This window comes from Neolamprologus multifasciatus, chromosome 8, assembly GCF_963576455.1.
Source record: "Neolamprologus multifasciatus chromosome 8, fNeoMul1.2, whole genome shotgun sequence".
NCBI lineage: Eukaryota > Metazoa > Chordata > Actinopteri > Cichliformes > Cichlidae > Neolamprologus > Neolamprologus multifasciatus.
The window spans coordinates 2,411,682-2,429,553 of record NC_140446.1 but is presented as its reverse complement, the minus strand read 5'-3'; the positions used below and the strand labels follow the sequence as shown (position 1 = coordinate 2,429,553).

The window sequence follows — 17,872 nt, the reverse complement described above, 5'->3', positions numbered from 1 at the left end:
CTATTATTTGTTAATGTTCACAGTATTTGTATTGTAAAACTGTTATTGTGCTTTCATATGAATGCAAGAGCACACCCTTTTCACATTCTTTTTAGTTGAATCTATGAAAAATGCCCGACATAACACCGGTAAGTTGTATTTTGGTGCCAAGAAGGTGATTCACAAAGTGCTGTTAGCCAAAAATGTAGCATTTCTTGGCACAGGGTGCAGCGTGCTCTTAAAAAAGTTGAAGAAACTGGACAAGTGAGGACAAAAGAAGAGTTGTCAGGCCTGCAAAAAGAATGTACAGCAGATGAACAGTATCTGAATGTCACGACCAGCAAACCAGCAAAGACCGGACACATCTGGAGCTCCCGCTGATCGATCTGCTGTTCACTGAACAGATCAGAGTGATCTCAGGGAGGGGCGGCTGTCAGGAAGCTATTCACAAGGAAGGCAAACAGGGAGAAGTGGGGAACGGGTCTGATGCAGTTATGAATCCAAATGTGATGTTTTTGGTTCAAATCATCACAGAGGCCACGAGAGAGGAACAACAGTGTCTACAGCCTGTAAAACAGGAAGCTCTGCCATTGTTTGCGTCTCAGCCAGTGGAGCTGATCTCGCAAAAATTAATGGAAAAGTTGGAAAAGTGTGGTCAAAGGATCTGATTGACAGCAGACGTCAGTGTGGGATCATCTCGACAGCTGACATGACTGAAAGAGGAATAAACAAAGTGACGACTGGATTTCTCAACACAACCTGGTGTCCTGCAGGTTTTAGATCTCACCCTGGGTCAACACGCCTGAATCAAATGATCAGTTCATAACCAGGCCTCTGGAGAACTTCAAGACATGTTGGGGAGGTAACTTAGCCGTTTAAATCTGCCGTGTTGGATCAAGGACACATCTAAAACCTGCAGGACAGCGGCCCTCGAGGCCTGGAGTTCGACACCCCTGCTTTAAAGGTACATTTTGTAAAAGCTCTCTGCAAAATGCAGTGAACACCACAAGGTGGCAGCAGAAAAATCCAGTGTAGTTGTTCACTTATTTCCTTTTCTTTGTTGTTTGAAACTAACGTGCATTTAAACTGGTGACCCAAATAGCTGAAAACGTAAACAACAGAAAGCTAAAATAATGAATCCCAACAGGAATCTGTGGGCATTATTCCAATGAGGTCAGTCCCCATAAACAAACACGCTAACGCACTCGCTGTCAAACATATACAGGCATAAACAATGTGAGTCAGGTTACGAAAGGATTCGTTCAGCTGTTCGAATCAGACCTTTAAACCACAAACATCTGAAGCCACCATCCAACGCACCGCCCGCCGAGCTCCGCCCACCAGGAAAATGACCGTGTTCACCCCTCTGTGGTTTTCAGGATGACGGCGCGCTGTCCGGGCTGAGATTACATAGTCAACGGGCCGGGGTCGGTATTAATTTAAGAGACAGCGACACAGCAGAGAGCGAGACGAACCACAACAAGCGAGACAGCAGCGGTTCGGTTCATCCCTTTAATCCTCTGCTGTCATCATCAACCCTCTCCTTTTCATTATCCGTCACTGCTTCCTCTGCTCTTCGTGTGTTGCTCAGTCTTTGAAGAGGATCTGCTCTGTTTTTCCTCATTTTCTGTCAGAAATGACGGAAATCTTCTGCAACAGTGGTGGACAAAGTTTCCAAAAGTAATTCCTGTAACCCCGAAGTTCAAACTCCTCAAAACACTAAACTTCACAGTTTTTCTACTGTTGGCAAACATGGTCATGTCAGGCACATCAGTCCCACCAGCTGTTCAAACCTTCTGCTTATGAGGGGCAACCAATCAGAGGAAAGTGGCCTGAAGTCAAAGACATCTAAAATAAGCAGAATACGAATGAGCGGCTGCCAGATAAAGAAGGGTTATTTCAAACTGTGAATCATGCAAAGCTACTGTATATGCACATATTAAACAAATATGTAAGACTGCGTTCTTCCATTTGCGCAACATCTCTAAAATTAGAAATATCCTGTCTCAGAGTGACGCTGAAAAACTAGTTCATGCATTTATTACTTCCAGGCTGGACTACTGCAATTCATTATTATCAGGATGTCCAAAAAACTCCCTGAAAAGCCTTCAGTTAATCCAAAATGCTGCAGCAAGAGTCCTGACAGGGACTAGAAAGAGAGAGCAGATTTCTCCTGTTTTGGCTTCCTGTTAAATCCAGAATTGAATTCAAAATCCTGCTCCTCACATACAAGGTCTTAAATAATCAGGCCCCATCTTATCTTAATGACCTTGTAGTACCATATCACCCTATTAGAGCACTTTGCTCTCGCTCTGCAGGCCTACTTGTTGTTCCTAGAGTATTTAAAAGTAGAATGGGAGGCGGAGCCTTCAGTTTTCAGGCCCCTCTTCTGTGGAACCAGCTTCCAGTTTGGATTCAGGAGACAGACACTATCTCTACTTTTAAGATTAGGCTTCAAACTTTCCTTTTTGCTAAAGCATATAGTTAGGGCTGGACCAGGTGACCCTGAATCCTCCCTTAGTTATGCTGCAATAGACGTAGGCTGCCGGGGGATTCCCATGATGCATTGAGTTTTTCCTTTCCAGTCACCTTTCTCACTCACTATGTATTAACAGACCTCTCTGTATTGAATCATATCTGTTATTAACCTCTGTCTCTCTTCCACAGCATGTCTTTATCCTGTCTTCCTTCTCTCACCCCAACCAATCACAGCAGATGGCCCCGCCCCTCCCTGAGCCTGGTTCTGCTGGAGGTTTCTTCCTGTTAAAAGGGAGTTTTTCCTTCCCACTGTCGCCAAAGTGCTGCTCATAGGGGGTCATATGATTGTTGGGTTTTTCTCTGTATCTATGAAGCGCCTTGAGGCGACATTTGTTGTGATTTGGCGCTATATAAATAAAATTGAATTGAATTGAATTGAATTGAATTGAATTGAACTGTAGTGGAGTCATGAGCAAAAATAAGCTGGAAATGAGCAGAATCAGTCCCTGTTAAGAAAACTATTGTTGTTGTGTATGAAGAAATGGACCAGAGAATTTAAATAAGTAAAGATCTTCCAACATTAGAGAAACCCAACAATTAGACGAGCCCCGATCAGCAGCACACGGCGATGGTGGGCAGGAAGAAGACCTTTGTAAGACCGCTCCTGACTGAGACCACCCTGCCTCTTACTCTGATAAAGGTTAACACAACATGTCACAGTATGAAAAGTGTAGCTGAAGTATAAATATGACTAATGGAGCAGTTCGACCCAGTTTGTCTCAGCGCCCTGACATCTCACGAACATGTAAAACAAATAAAACATCATCTTTTCCTTGTTTTCTCCTTTTGTCTCTCGCTCCTCTCATCTCTCACGCTCTCTTGTCTTTCATGCAGGGCACAGACAGACCTTTCAACTGTTGAATTAAACAAACAGAGCAGAGATTTGCTAACTTTTTGAGGAATTCACCGAGGGGATCAAGCCTGTGAAGGAAAAATAACACCAGAGAATTCAAAGCTCGTAATTAATGACATGAAGCAACGGTGTCAGCAGAATTCCTGCAGGTCTCTGTAACCCTAAAATGATCTCTCTCCCTCTCTCACATTAACTCCTTATTATCACCACTTCATCTGATGCATCTTATATGCTAAGCTTGGAGTGTTTACAGTGGCGCTGTTGGTGCCGTGTTATTAACAGAACAGATCAAATCGGCCTTCAGACGTCCTGTTAAAGCTGATCATTTCCCGTAAGCTGCTCGTGGGCACGTGTCAGGGAAAATGATCAGTGTTGGACTGAGGTGGAATATCACCGCGAGGCTTCATTAGAAACAACACCCAGTAGCTCCTGTCTGCACATGCTTCCATGATGCATACCTGAGAGGCAACACGGATTCTTATAAAACAATATGAACTTAAGATTCAAATGCAAATCTGTCTCCACTGAGCTGAACGTTTCTGGATTCTTCTGCACGCTGCTCGATATTCTTCTGATCAGATTTAACAGTAAAAAGAAGCTGATAAAGCCTCTGATGTTCGTGTCCAGCTCACTGCTTCACTGGACACGAACCACTCACTGCCCGAAACACAAGCACACAGGGAACATCTGATTCACATAATGCTTTCCCTAGCCCGTTACCCTAAACCTCACCATAACTTAATGGTAACCCTGTCACTAAAACCACATTTTGAGTCTCAAAAATGCCTTCAAACTTGTGGGGACCAGGATTTTGGTCCCCACAAAGACATGAATACACAGTTACACATACACACACACACATGTGCTTCCAATTCAATTCAATTCAATTCAATTTTATTTATATAGCGCCAAATCACAACAAAAGTCGCCTCAAGGCGCTTCATAGATACAGAGAAAAACCCAACAATCATATGACCCCCTATGAGCAGCACTTTGGCGACAGTGGGAAGGAAAAACTCCCTTTTAACAGGAAGAAACCTCCAGCAGAACCAGGCTCAGGGAGGGGCGGGGCCATCTGCTGCGACCGGTTGGGGTCGCAGCAGATGGCCAGATTCCAGTCACCTTTGCTGAAACAGTGCTGCAAATTATGTGATGTTCCTAACAAGGTTATTATCGTTAACAAAAACTAACGAAATAACGAAAACTAGAAGTGAAAAAACATTTTCGTTAATGGAAATAAAAATAAAAACAAAAAAAGGAAAACTAACTAAAACTATAATGAGTGTTCACAAAACTAACTAAAATTAACTGAATTTATAGCAAAAATGTTTAGTTTTCATTGATGTGTGCGTGTCATACAAGAGTCAAGGGTGAAAATGAAGTTTAGTTTCCAGATTTTTTTCTTGCTGTGTCTCATTATGCCAGCAGGTGGCAGCACGTTAGTCGAGTCGTCTGTGTCGCTGCTCCGTCCACGCGCAGAATCATGTCAGGAAAAGTCGGGAGCCAGAGTCCAATTTGGGATTACTTTGGATATGACTGTGTTTTGGATAAAGCAAGTGTCTTGTAGTGGAAACAGACAAATTATGAGGGACATTTCTAAAGGGAAAAAATCCCACAAACCTTAAAGTGCACTTGAAAAGCTCACACAAGAAGGCTAACCTAGCTTAGCTTGAGAAGGTAAGGGAGCACACTCAACCCTCATCCCCAGAAAACAGAAGCTAACCCCAGGCAAGGCAGCGTGATGCATCCCGAGACAACAGGACGGGGATATCTACACAACTGTGTGAGTCAATTACCTTCAAAAAGTTTATCAATTCACTTGAACCAAAATTACGAACACCCGGTGCTGCGAGAGTTAATAGTCTCATTGGGGCCAAGATATACATTTTATAGTTGCCTGGTATCAATGGTTGTTCATCTGCCTTTATTTATTTATTTAAAGAACCCATAGGTGGGAATGTGAGTTGTCTGTCTCTGCGTGTTAGCCCTGCGACAGACAGGCGACCTGTCCAGGGTGCAGTATGGTAGCTGGAATAGCAACATACCCAAGGATGAGCAGAATGACTGATATGATGAAACTGGGATTTTGTTACACTTAATTATTGCAAACACAACTAAAACTATAACTGAAACTAATCAAAACTAAACTGAAACTAAGGATTTTCAAAAAAATAAAAACTAAACTAAACTAGCAAACAATTGGTAAAAACTAATTAAAACTGATATAAAATTGAAAATCTGAAGTCAAAACTAAATAAAAATAAAAACTAATGAAAATTGCAAAACTATTAAAACCCTGGTTCCTAAACCCCGTGAGTTTGTGCATCCTCACACAGAGACCTGAGTGACTATAGACCAGTTTGCAGAGGATGTCGCGGTTACATCACTGCAGGTGCACGCACATTCTGGTGGCAGATGGGCGGGAAAGAACAGGAGAGATCCGGGGAAAAGTAAGAAAAAAATTTGTGTCCCTGAAAGTCAGAATAGGAATATTTAAAATAAAAAAGATGCTGTTTTTCTGCAGTGCTTTAGTTGAAAATGCTCTGAGGGGAAACGTTTTGGGTGTTAGCAGGTTAACTGGACCTCATATGAACATTTTTAACTTGAATAATAAGCGTTTGTGTTACGATAAATTAGACAGCACTGCACACTCGTCATCCAAGAGTTTTGATCGCTGTTTTTTCATAGACTCTGGGGCTTCATATCAAGGTGCTGAAGCAAAACCAGAGAAATCAGTGTGAAAACCTGGAAATGTTGCCTGTTGCCTCGAGTCAGCTTTTTTTCTGGGTTTTTGGTCAGGTGCCTAAAATGAGCTTTGTGTTTAACACGAGCTTTAGACACACTCATGTTCTGTTCTACAACATAAAACACCCGAGTAAGACATTATCGGTACATTCAGCATCATTACAGCGCACACGGGAGCTTAGTGGTGGTGACGCTGAAATCATGCGCCCATGGTGTTCGTTTGCAGGCAGCTAGAAATGCATTTACAAGTCAAAAAAAACCTTCAAATTTGTATCAGTTTCTGTCGTTGGGGTGAGAAGCATTTTTGTCCTGACGTGGAAAAGAATGAAGTGGACGATCAGACATGAGCATAACAGGAAGTGAACAAAACCTCCGTCTCTCTGTGTCCTGCTTTCATCCAACCTCCTCTGATAGAATAGAATAGAATAGAATTCAACTTTATTGTCATTGCACATGCACAGGTACAGGGCAACGAAATGCAGTTTGCATCCATCCAGGAGTGCTTTAGTGATATAAATATATTACAATATATATTAGCAATAATATAGATATGTAATTATGTTACAGATAGTCAGGACTCTTATCGCTCATCAACATGCAGCTACACGTCTGCACTTGACTGCTGCGATTAACACCGACGCACACCGTGAACGCACATCTGGGCGGTCAGAGGTCAGTTTAAGGACATTTTAGAGGTTTGTCCTGCTGACACACGGTAGCTTAGATTGCCTACATATCATATAACCATGTTTCCAATGAATGCAATGGGTTGCAAATAATATAAAGTGTTTTAATTTGAATAACATAAGACAAAATATCAAATGCTGTAAATGACAAAATGTATAACGATCTGGCGTTGGATGCATGCCATGTTGGAAAAGATGCAACAAAAACCTGGAGGAGACAACTCCCAACCACTCAGGTCAGTTAATGTCATGTCTGTGTGGGAAAAGGATCCGGAGAGGTCGAGTCTTTCAGGAGGAAAAGATAGCGAGGGGAAATTTTTAATTTGACGTCATTCAGAAATTCTGCACAAACTTAAACTAAAGTCAGTGAATGCAGCTCATCGCTGCAAACTCGCATGAACTTCGAACCTCAGACCGAGAGGAAAACTGCCCTCTGCTAAAAAGAGGAGACAGCGCAGTGTTCCTGCACAGAGCATTAGCTTACTCGTCTGTGATGGAGTCATTAACGCTGAACAGAAATGTGGCAAATTGTGACATTAAAAACTGGGAACCTCAAAGCAGGCCCAGTTTGACGTGGGCTGGTCTCCTGACTTCCCAAACGCTCCCAGAGTATTGCAACATCGAGGGGAAGCATGCATATCCTATTTTCAGTAAACCCAGCTTTTAAATAAATTGCAAACCCATGTAGTTTGGTTTTATTTGCATTTTCCACAGCATCCAAACTTCCTATTTGGAACTGCAGTGCTGAAGGCAGGACGAGAGGTTGATGGCGCTGCCTAATGTGAACATTTTCTTTGTGGTAAGCGAGCTGTGAATAAAAATAAATAAATAAAATCTCTGGTTTTCTTCATGCCGTGCCAAACAGCTATCACTTCAAGCCTTTGTGCTTCTTTAATGAAAGCAGATGGAACCAGGTAAGCGTTGCTGTCAGAGTGTAACACAATGGGAAAGGGTGGAGATGGATGGGTGGAGGGCTGAAAGTTACTTGCACAGGAGTACAAATGCCTTTTTGGTTTCTGTGTGCATGTAAACCACAAAACGCTAATGCTCAGCAATTTGTGGATTCTGACTCTCTGGCGTCTCTGTGTGGAGCTTTATCACGTAAGTGTGAAGAACTGGAACACGTAACTGGATTCAGGCTTTTTTCTGGGAATAAAGTCCAATCATGTCTCACTCTGAAAGCTGCGAAGCTGAAACGCCAGAATAAACTGTTGAAACCTCTGAGTACTCATAAGGCTTTACTCTACGCTGCTTAATTTCATGAGATTTTGTGGTTAAGCTCTAAATCGTGCCACATTCAGCAGCCCTCAAATCTGGAAATGAGTTTGCAGTTTCTGCACTTCCTGTTCGCTCATCGTAAAGTCAGCTGCACCGTCAGTTTCAGGGTCCCAGTCGCACCCGTGTTTAAAGCTTCCTAAAACTTCCTGCATGCTCCTGATGTTTGGAGGTCTAAACGTCTAACAGAGCACAGAGCAGAGACCGTGTGCCAGCGTTTGTTTTGGACTTTACATTCAGATTGATTTGCTTTGACTACGAGAAAGAAGTTGATGGAATGATTCACATTGTTTCAGCTCTACAAGTGATTTCAAACCCACAGTCTGAGGATGGAAAGTCCTATTCCAGGGTTTTGCAACAATCTTGTCGTCTTTGGCTTGATTGTCTTCACCTGTGTCTAATTGTCAGTTAGACCTCAGTGTGTATATACACACTGAGACCCTAAATTGGGACACAGCTAATGTCTGTTTAGTGCTGTTGTTCTCCCACATGTTGGGAATTCCACCTCTGCTTTATCAGGCTGTCGGCATTAAGCTTTAATGTTTAAAGTTTCTGAGCTCCCAGTGTGTTAGACATAAACAGCACCACACAGCACACATGCAATAAAATTAATTAACTCCAGCTCAAAATGTCTAATAACCTTGTCTTATTTGCAAAAGCGTTGTGTTATTTTTGTTCTTTGGAAAAGAAATTTCACCATGCTACCATCCTCACCTGATAAGGCAGGGGTCGGCAACTCCAGGCTTGGGGACGGTGTCCTGCACGTTTTAGATGTATCCTTAATCCAACACAGCTGATTCATATAGTTAAATGACCTCCTCAGAGGCCTGGGAATGAACTCATCATGTGATTCAGGTGTGTTGACCCAGGGCGAGATCTAAAACCTGCAGGACACCGGCCCTTGTAGACAGCCCCTTATGTTGGTGTGTGTTTCTTATGTCACTGTGGACTTTTCTTCTTTGGTAATAGTGATTAGTAGTGCAATAATGATTTAATCTCCAAAAGCATAAACACGTGGATTCTGTGTTTTTGACATTGTGAAACGGCGTGTGGCTCAGAGCTTGTATAACGCGCCCTGTTTGCTTTCATAAGTACAGCTGGACTTCATTTCCTTCAATTCATTTCCTGTTTTCTCACATTTTCTGAGCCCCTAGAACTGCTACAGTGATTCTTTTATAGCTCCTGCGTGTGCGGACTCAGAGTCTTGTGGTATCTGCATTTTATGGCTTTTTTTTCTCCTTCTTTCCAGCCTTATGAAAGCAGTCCAGATCACAGTTGCATAAAACACTCTGTTTGCTTTATGCAACTCAGTACAGCTGGACATCATTTTCCTTAATTCTTTTTCTTTTTATATTTATAGATTAATGACTTTAACTACCTGTCTTTAAACACAGACTGCACACAGATGCATCTGTCCTGTTTTCACTTTAGTATTAAATCTGAAACTTCACATAAAAGGTTTTAATACATGAGTTTGACCTCTGAGGACAGACTTCTGCACAGGATGTAGCAGCTCTGACTGTCTGGACAAAATGGGACGCACCCACCCTCTCATTCTAAAAATGACATAAATGTCGGTAAAAACCTCTCTTCCTGGCTTGAATCTGGCTGCCCGGTCATCCCAGAGAAAAAAACAAAGAGTGTGAGAAAGCAAAAACTCAAAGTCGCCCCAAACCAAATTGCTCCGTTTGTCTCCACATGCCCCACTCACACCCACTCTCGTGACTCATCACTTTATTTTGCCCCAGAACAATCATTCAGAGCCAAAATCAAAGGCAGAAGTTCAGATAAATGTTCACAAAAAGCCTGCTTCACAACAGGGTATAAATGCACAAATTCAGCAGCTTGCTTTGCAAAATAAAAGCGAGTGAGACGAAAGAACGCAAAGAGGCGAGAAGAAATGAGGGATTATGAGAAACTCTATCTTAAATTTTAAAACAGAAAATACAGAAATACACAAAAGGAAAAAAAGGTGGAAAATAAAGATGCAAAATTTTCCAGCTAACTCGCTCGGATCGCTTTCTCTGCTCCAACAACTACAAACTCTTGAGATGGAGCTGACGTGAAGATGAAAAAAGAACAGAAAGAAAATGAAATAGCAGCGTCCTCGCTCTCCAAGCGTCTGTCTGCTTACCGGTGTATCGATCTTGATCAGAGCGATGTCTGCCTTCTCATCGATGTCTTTGATCTTGGCATCATATGTGGCTCCGCTCTTCAGCTCCACCTGGAGGAAATTAAAAGATCTGATCAGAACTCAATGTCCTGATCCAAAATGGTCATAAACTGTAAATAAAAGATGGATGAGGCCACCAGGATGTTGCCAGTTTGTTAACAAAGTCCTGTTTTAATGGTATGTAATGGTCAGAGACCATAAATCGTTTACAGCCAAAGAAATTGCCCATAAGAAGAACACAGCTTTACGACAGTTTCACGCTGGCTTCACTTAGTACAGTAGAATCAAAAGCTACTTCCATCTTTTATTTACAGTCCATGCGTCCACAGCATCCGCCTTGTCTCATGATGATGATGTTTAAAGCAGCATAGACGGATTTCAGGCCATTATCCACAAACCTTCTACATATCCAACCAAAATGAAGCTACACAATCCTGCCTGCAGGTCTGCAAGCTTATTTGCAACCCACCCAACCCCAGCTTGTTCTTTTCATGCTGTTTTTTAGTCTCATATGTTGTCACTGATGCTACTCTCTATTGGTCCTGACTATATGGCAGGTTGTGCAGCCACTGCATCTTACAAGATAAGGATCGTAGCTTAAGTGAGTTCAGTTAGTTTTCATATATTGCTGTTTCAAGTCATAAAGTAATGATGTGAACACATTGCTATACATTTTTAACACAATGGCTAGTAAAATAGGATGTTGTGAAGACGTTTCCAACAGTTTGCGTACCTTCACTCTGTGCTTGTTGGCCACCACATGGGCATTGGTAACGATGAGTCCGTCCTCTGATACAACAAACCCGGAGCCGCTGGCTACGGGAACCTCTCGCTTGGAAAACATCATCCTGAGAAGAAAGAGGGAGAGACGAAAGGCTTTGCTCTGACTTCTGATCTCAAACAACATCAAGTGGACATGATCAATTGATGGATCGATCACTAAAGGGCAGGCTTTGATGTAAGGGTGTAAAGAGGTATTTTAAACTGTATTTAAGAAAAACCAAGTCTAAAGTTCTGCTTGTAGCTTTAACATTTACTCTTCAGCATGGAAAGAAACGAACATGTGACATTAGTTTTAAGGTATTTGGCTGTAAAATAAAATGAGCTTTGACTCAGTGACCCAACAATGTCTCGATTTATTGTTTCTGGAACATAAACATCAGCGAAAAATGTACTCCAATCCATTCAACTATAGCTATTTTCTGTTAAAGCCACAGAAGAAAGGTCCAAGGATCATTAAAATCATTAAGACAGCATCCATGAACCTCACATCACATTTCACTGTGACTAAAAGTGGCGAAGCTACCAAAACCAAACAAATGCTGATCGTTCTAGAAAAGAACTGGTAGTTAAAACCCTGAAGAACTCAACACATTATGATTGTTTTGATTGATTTAACCAGAAAAAGAAAATTCTGCTCTCTGAGATTGTCCCGGTAACAACAGGCCGGGTTAACCCAGCGTTTTTTCATTGGCCAAAGAAACTCCTGGAAAAAATCCAGGCAAGCAACCACTGAGGCAATGCGTTGCTTAAACCGACAATTAAGAACTTTATTATAAAGGCTCCCATCCATCTTTTAAAGGTTTACAGATGTCTGGATCACTCACTTGCGAAACAGTTCAATATGAACGACAGCAGGCGCGATCTTCTCCACCACATCAGCGATGAAGTTGTACTTGTAGCGAAGACTGTCGGGGTTCTGCTGACCTGAAGGGAGTAAAACACCATGTCACTGTATTGTAACACACACACACACACACACACACACACACACACAGTAATCCACTGTGAGCATTCTGAAAGGGATTGCGATCAGCAGCTGCAGGGGAGGACTGTAAATCTGTGGTCTTAAATAAAGATCTGGTGGATTTTGGCCGACCGCAGTCACAGAGGAGAAAAGAGGCTGGATAAGAAAATCGAAATGTTGCAAACAATCATCATCTAGTATTAGTCAGACTTTCAGCTTCAGTGTGGTGACTGCATGAGGTTCAGGAGACCCGAACCGTAGCCGCTGTGTTAAACCACATCCAGATGTGGACTGCAGTGTATATGAAGCGCACATATGCGAGCAGCTGCAGCCTGTCTGCTGCTCCCACTGATGCTTAGAAAACAAAGGAAATGACTCAGCACCTCAGAAGATGCGGAGGTATCAGGGGAGGGAGGCGGGGCTATTCCTGCATAACTGTCACTGTCGCCTTACATAACCTCCTCCTGGTTCAACCCAGAGGTGCTGCAACATCTGGAAACTCAGATCTGCCGGGGCCAGTTAGCAGACAGCCTCTGCCATCTGTGTGTGTCGTCAACATGATTCCTCAGAGCGGTGTGACATAAAAGCAGTTGTTAAACAGCAGTGCTTACAGTCCAGTCACCATTCAAACTTCACTTGTGTGACCATTAAACAAACTAGAGAGAGCTTTCTTTGTTTAGGTGAGGAGACATGGAGCTACTGCATAGACATATACAGGTGAACTCAGTAATGCCAAAGATGGTGACCAAAAATATTAGCCAGTGACATGGTTGCACTGACAGGTTCAGCTCTGTGGCATGCAGTCTCGTTATCGTACTGCTGTTAAAGAAGCTGTGAAGTGAAATCGTGTGCATGCACTAAAGAATTACAACTTATGAGAAAAAAAGATTTTTTTGGATGGATGGATGGAAGGTAGGACGGTGGGCAGAAGGGTGGATGGATGGATGGATGGGTGGGTGGGTGGATGGATGGAGGGCTTAATGGATGGATGGATGGATGGATGGATCGACAGACGGACGGGTAGATGGATGGAGGGCTTAATGGGTGGATGGATGAATGGGTGGGTGGATGGATGGATGGATGGATGGATGGATGGATGGGTGGGTGGGTGGGTGGATGGATGGATGGATGGACAGACGGATGGGTGGATGGATGGAGGGCTTAATGGGTGGATGGATGGATGGATAGATGGATCAACAGACGGACGGGTGGATGGATGGATGCTTAATGGATGGATGGATAGATGGATCAACAGACGGACGGGTGGATGGATGGATGCTTAATGGATGGATGGATGGATGGATGGATGGGTGGATGGATGGAGGGCTTAATGGGTGGATGGATGGATGGATGGATGGGTGGATGGATGGATGGATGGATCAACAGATGGACGGGTGGATGGATGGAGGGCTTAATGGGTGGATGGATGGATGGATCAACAGATGGACGGGTGGATGGATGGAGGGCTTAATGGGTGGATGGATGAATGGGTGGGTGGGTGGATGGATGGATGGATGGATGGGTGGGTGGGTGGGTGGATGGATGGATGGATGGTTTTTGTAAAGCTGTTTTGATCCACTTTGGTAAATCCAAACGTGTAGTTTTTGACCACTGAAGTTAAAAAAAGGATCTTCTTGTGGTCTCCGGCTCTTTTTAAGTGCTCCAGGTTTCTCTCAGAAGAGATGTTTGATTTCAAGTGCTTCCTTTAACTTGTGGCACCATCTTTGTAATAGGCCACTTCCTCCCACCATGTGGTGGGCTGTGGGCCGTGTGATCAAGTTAAAAGAGACTTTCACAATACCTTTTTCATTTTTTAAGTGGTGATTCATCTTTATTGGTGTTTAGTTGTGGTTTGCTCCAATAAGTGATCAATTTCTCCACCATTAACCTCCTTGATGTTAATCGGGGCCTTTGAAGCGTCACCCACCATCTAGCAGCTGTGTGAACAGACCCGAGTTCCTTTTGACATTTTTGAGCAAACCGTTGGAAAGAACTACACGAGGCAGAGCAGAGCGACAGTGAAGGCATATCTCTGTTTGTCCTCAGGGTCACTGGTCTCAGGATCATACTGTATCATATCTCAGCTGACTCCCTCCACATATTTCAGATGTCTGCAGATTTTATCTCCATGAATCATGAAGAATCCCGACCTCATTCTTCATAGCGATCACCTCGCTGCAGTTCATACCAGCTCTGCTGATAACGCTGCTTTCACTTGGAAAAAAGGCAAGAAACAATTATATTGTTAGTCTCCTGCTGCTCTGCCCTCGTGTTTCTCCTCTCGAGTTTTTGTTGGGAGGTACTAAAACTTGTGGAGCCATTTTGATGAAATGCAAACACCAAGAGGAGAAGGGCAATGAGGGACAGGTGAAGTCAATCAGACACTAACGAGGGAAGGAAAGAGAACAAAGGAGGGAAGGAAACACTGACAGCCACATGAAGATCGAACTTTTTTCAGGCAAACAATTTTTACTGCAGCTGTGCAAAAAGCAATGAATGGACACATTAAAGACGTTGACTCATGACAAAGAAAACAAAGTGGAAACAGATCACTTTCTTGTGTGAACCAGTCCCCAAAAAATCCACACAAATCCCAATTTTTTTAAGATAAGAAGAAATGCTGTCAGCACAAACTATGGTGAAAGCAACTCCTAAGCTTTAGGCTTTAGCTGGATTGAGGATGTCAACAGCCCTCAGCCCGACTGCATCATCTATCAGAGGTTGGCTAATGCTAACATGGTGGGCACTTAAAAAACAAAGATCCCCTTTAAAAGGAGCCAGAGGCAACAAGACTGTTTGGTGGAATGTGGTCTTAAAACGTGATAAAGGTACAATGTGTGCTTAAAACAATGAATGTGCGATGCTAGGTCCAGATGCTGCAGATGTGCCATAAAAAGTGTTAAAGAAGAAGAAAGACTATTGTGAAGCTGTTTATGGATACACGCACTTGGACACAACTCAGGTCTGAGGCTGTCACATTCTCACATCAGTCCAGGCTTGAGTCAGTCTGAGTCTGTGATGACTTTTCCTGAGCCTCTGCTGCAGCTGACCGTCTGTATGTGCTGATGTGGGTTTGGCTGGTCGGCCGTTTGGCTGCAGATTAGCGGTTTGCTAGCTGCTGCAGCTTTGAAGTGAACTGAATGGAGTCAGTCAGGTCAGAAACGCACTGCAGGTGTCGGTAACAGCGCTGCATGCCGTGAGGTCAACAGAGGTCATGTCCACACTGGTGCAGTGAGCGACGCTGAAGCCGGCACACTGTAAACAACCAATGCTCACATGTCAGCGACCCCGAATGGTCCGACAAGGAGAGCTTTCACTTCAGTTTCTGCTCATAAATGATGACAGAGTTTAAATGGATATGGCTGTTGTTGTTCATTTAAGCCAACCCAGCCTCTGCAGTGATACCGCTGCTCGCGGCAGTGTGCCGAGAGCTGAGCTGTCCTTTGGAGAACACTCAGGGGAAATGTGAACAAGTAGTGGGCGATCCATAGAAGTGCCACTGAAAACAATCCAGAAGTGCACATGAAGATGACCTTGAGTGTTTTTAAAGCAGATATGCATGGACCTGTTCTTAGGAACCAGCCTTAAACCTGTGGTGCCCACAACCATCTATGTTTAGCAGCTACTAACAATTATTTTAGTCTTTTCTTTTGGTCAAAGCAAGTTGTCTTTAAATGTGTTTTGTAAGTAAATTTGAAAAAACCAGAGCAGCTGGAAAGATCCCAGCAGGTGCAGAGAGAACAAAGATGGTCTATGAGGAGACAGTGTTTGCCACCGACCCACTGCGCTGCTGATATTGAAGACAAGTGCAGAATGAAACTTGCCAGATATTAAAAATTATTTGTCTGAGCAAAGACATCTACTGACACCTGCCCTCAGTGCAGATATGTGCTGTTTTTCCCCCCAGAAAGGTGCAGATGGTTACCTTGACGTACAGTAATGAGCTGTAGACGTTCATTTTTGCATACTGTACTTGCAGAGATAGAAATGTTCTTCTTCTGCACCTCTAATTCTGAGTGTGACAAAGTCAGGACATATTTAAAGAGAGACTGTTTGCTATTCTCACATAGTTTGTAAAGCATGATGTCCATGTAACTTAATTAAAAACTGTAACTAATGCTTATTTATTGGCTATTTATTTTATATAAGAGCAAGATTTGTCTCTGACACTATGAAAATGACACATATGGATGCTTTTAATAGCTGTACCAAACTATTTTAACCTGTTCCAGTAACATGATTTTAGTATTTTTGTGGGTTTATTTTTACGGAGCTACATGTGCTGTTCTCAAACATCAAACAGCAGCCTGGTCTTCAGCCGTGAGCCCTCCGGCTCCTGAAAGGAGCTGAATCACCAAACGACTGTGTTTTGTTGACTCTGTATCCAAGTCTGTCAATCTTGCAAACAGCCTGCAAGTCTGCACATGGAAGCAGTCAAAGACAAAAAAGAGAGAAAGACATTTTGATCCCCTCAAATCTGGGTTAAATATCTGTGTGACCTAGATCTGTGTCTGTTTAGGAAGTTATACAATTGGCCAATCAGCTCCAAGAGATGAATCACCACAGACTCATTGTGGCATCGTCCAGATTTTTCCCCTAAACTCAAGTTCAAATCAAATCAAATGCAAAGAGGCGTTTTAGAGGTTTGGACATCCCTCTCAGTGAAATAGGTCAGAGAAGTGATTGGGAAGGGAAGAGGTGAAGGAAGGGAACAGGAGACATTAGATGGATAAAAGGAAAAAAAGGAAAAGAAGACGCAGGAGGAGGCTGACACTGACCTTGCTTGGGAAAGTCCACCCCACACAATCTGAATCAAACTGCATCAGCAAACTGCTGTATTTACAGCTGTAGCTTTGAAGGTTGTGTGGCTTCACTTCTTAAAATCCTTTCATGACTCTTTGAGTCTCACAGGACAACCTATTTGTTTTCATAGCACAGGGCAGTCACTCAGGACTTCCTGGCCTAATTTCAAGAAATTATGGCCTCGTTAAGATAACATTAGCCTGCGAGAGAAGGAGGGAGGCAGGTTTATGGGTGGAAACATGTTCCATGTCTGCGTTTTGAGCCAATCAGCAGATGTAAAGAGAAAGAGAGAAGGGTGCTGATGTAATGAGAGAGTTTGCTATGACAGATGTCAGATAAATGCTTTAACTTAACATACTATAACGCAGTTAAACTGTCTGCTGTTGTAACATGCAGCTACAAAAACTCAGAGCCTCATTCGTCACTGAGAGGTTTTCATTGGTGTCAAAGCACCACAGCCTGTAAATAAAAGATGGCCAGCTTCACATCACCCATTGGTTTTGGACATGACTTTGAAGGCTCACTTTTAAATGTTTTGGCTTCCTGCAAGAAAGAATTGGCTGAACATGAACAAGACGGCAGAAGTTATCAGCTACCAGTTAGATTAGCTTGTTTTCATAAACTGTGCAGGTGCAACAGAGTGACACAAACTCGGATGGGCTGTAGCACACAGCAAGACTCAAACATGGTGGAGCGGTCCAGCTTAGTGACTCCAATCAGGATGGGTCAGGCCTAGCAGATAGGAAGTGGCTACGATATGGCAGCGCGCCTTTCTCTTCACTACAAACTTGTAGTGAAGAGAAGTTTGCCTTGTGACTTCTGCTTCTCAGAGGTAGGGGCTAAGCTTAAGGACTAAGGATACTGAGAGTTAAATGAAAGCATTTTATCTCTTACTCAAATGTTCAAAAAGAATCTCAAGAAGAACGATGTGGGTGACATTGTAGTGGCCACATCCATCTTTCCATCTTTTATATACAGACTGTGATTTTATCTATAGACGTCTAACAAAAGTGCTTTTTTTCCCATAAACCTCCAAAACACTTCCTGTTGTACCACCGCAGACATTTAGGTTT

General features: G+C 43.0%; 1 protein-coding gene across 1 annotated transcript in view; it reads right to left on the bottom strand.

The window, feature by feature from the left end:
- htra1b (HtrA serine peptidase 1b) overlaps positions 1–17,872 on the bottom strand; it is a 33,470-nt gene that overhangs the window by 13,898 nt on the left and 1,700 nt on the right. Inside the window, exons 2-4 of the mRNA XM_085170517.1 lie at positions 11,857–11,956; positions 10,983–11,097; positions 10,211–10,300 (exon numbers count right to left, since the gene is read on the bottom strand). Coding sequence (XP_085026643.1) covers positions 10,211–10,300; positions 10,983–11,097; positions 11,857–11,956 — 305 coding nt within the window. The remainder of the gene's footprint in view (positions 1–10,210; positions 10,301–10,982; positions 11,098–11,856; positions 11,957–17,872) is intronic.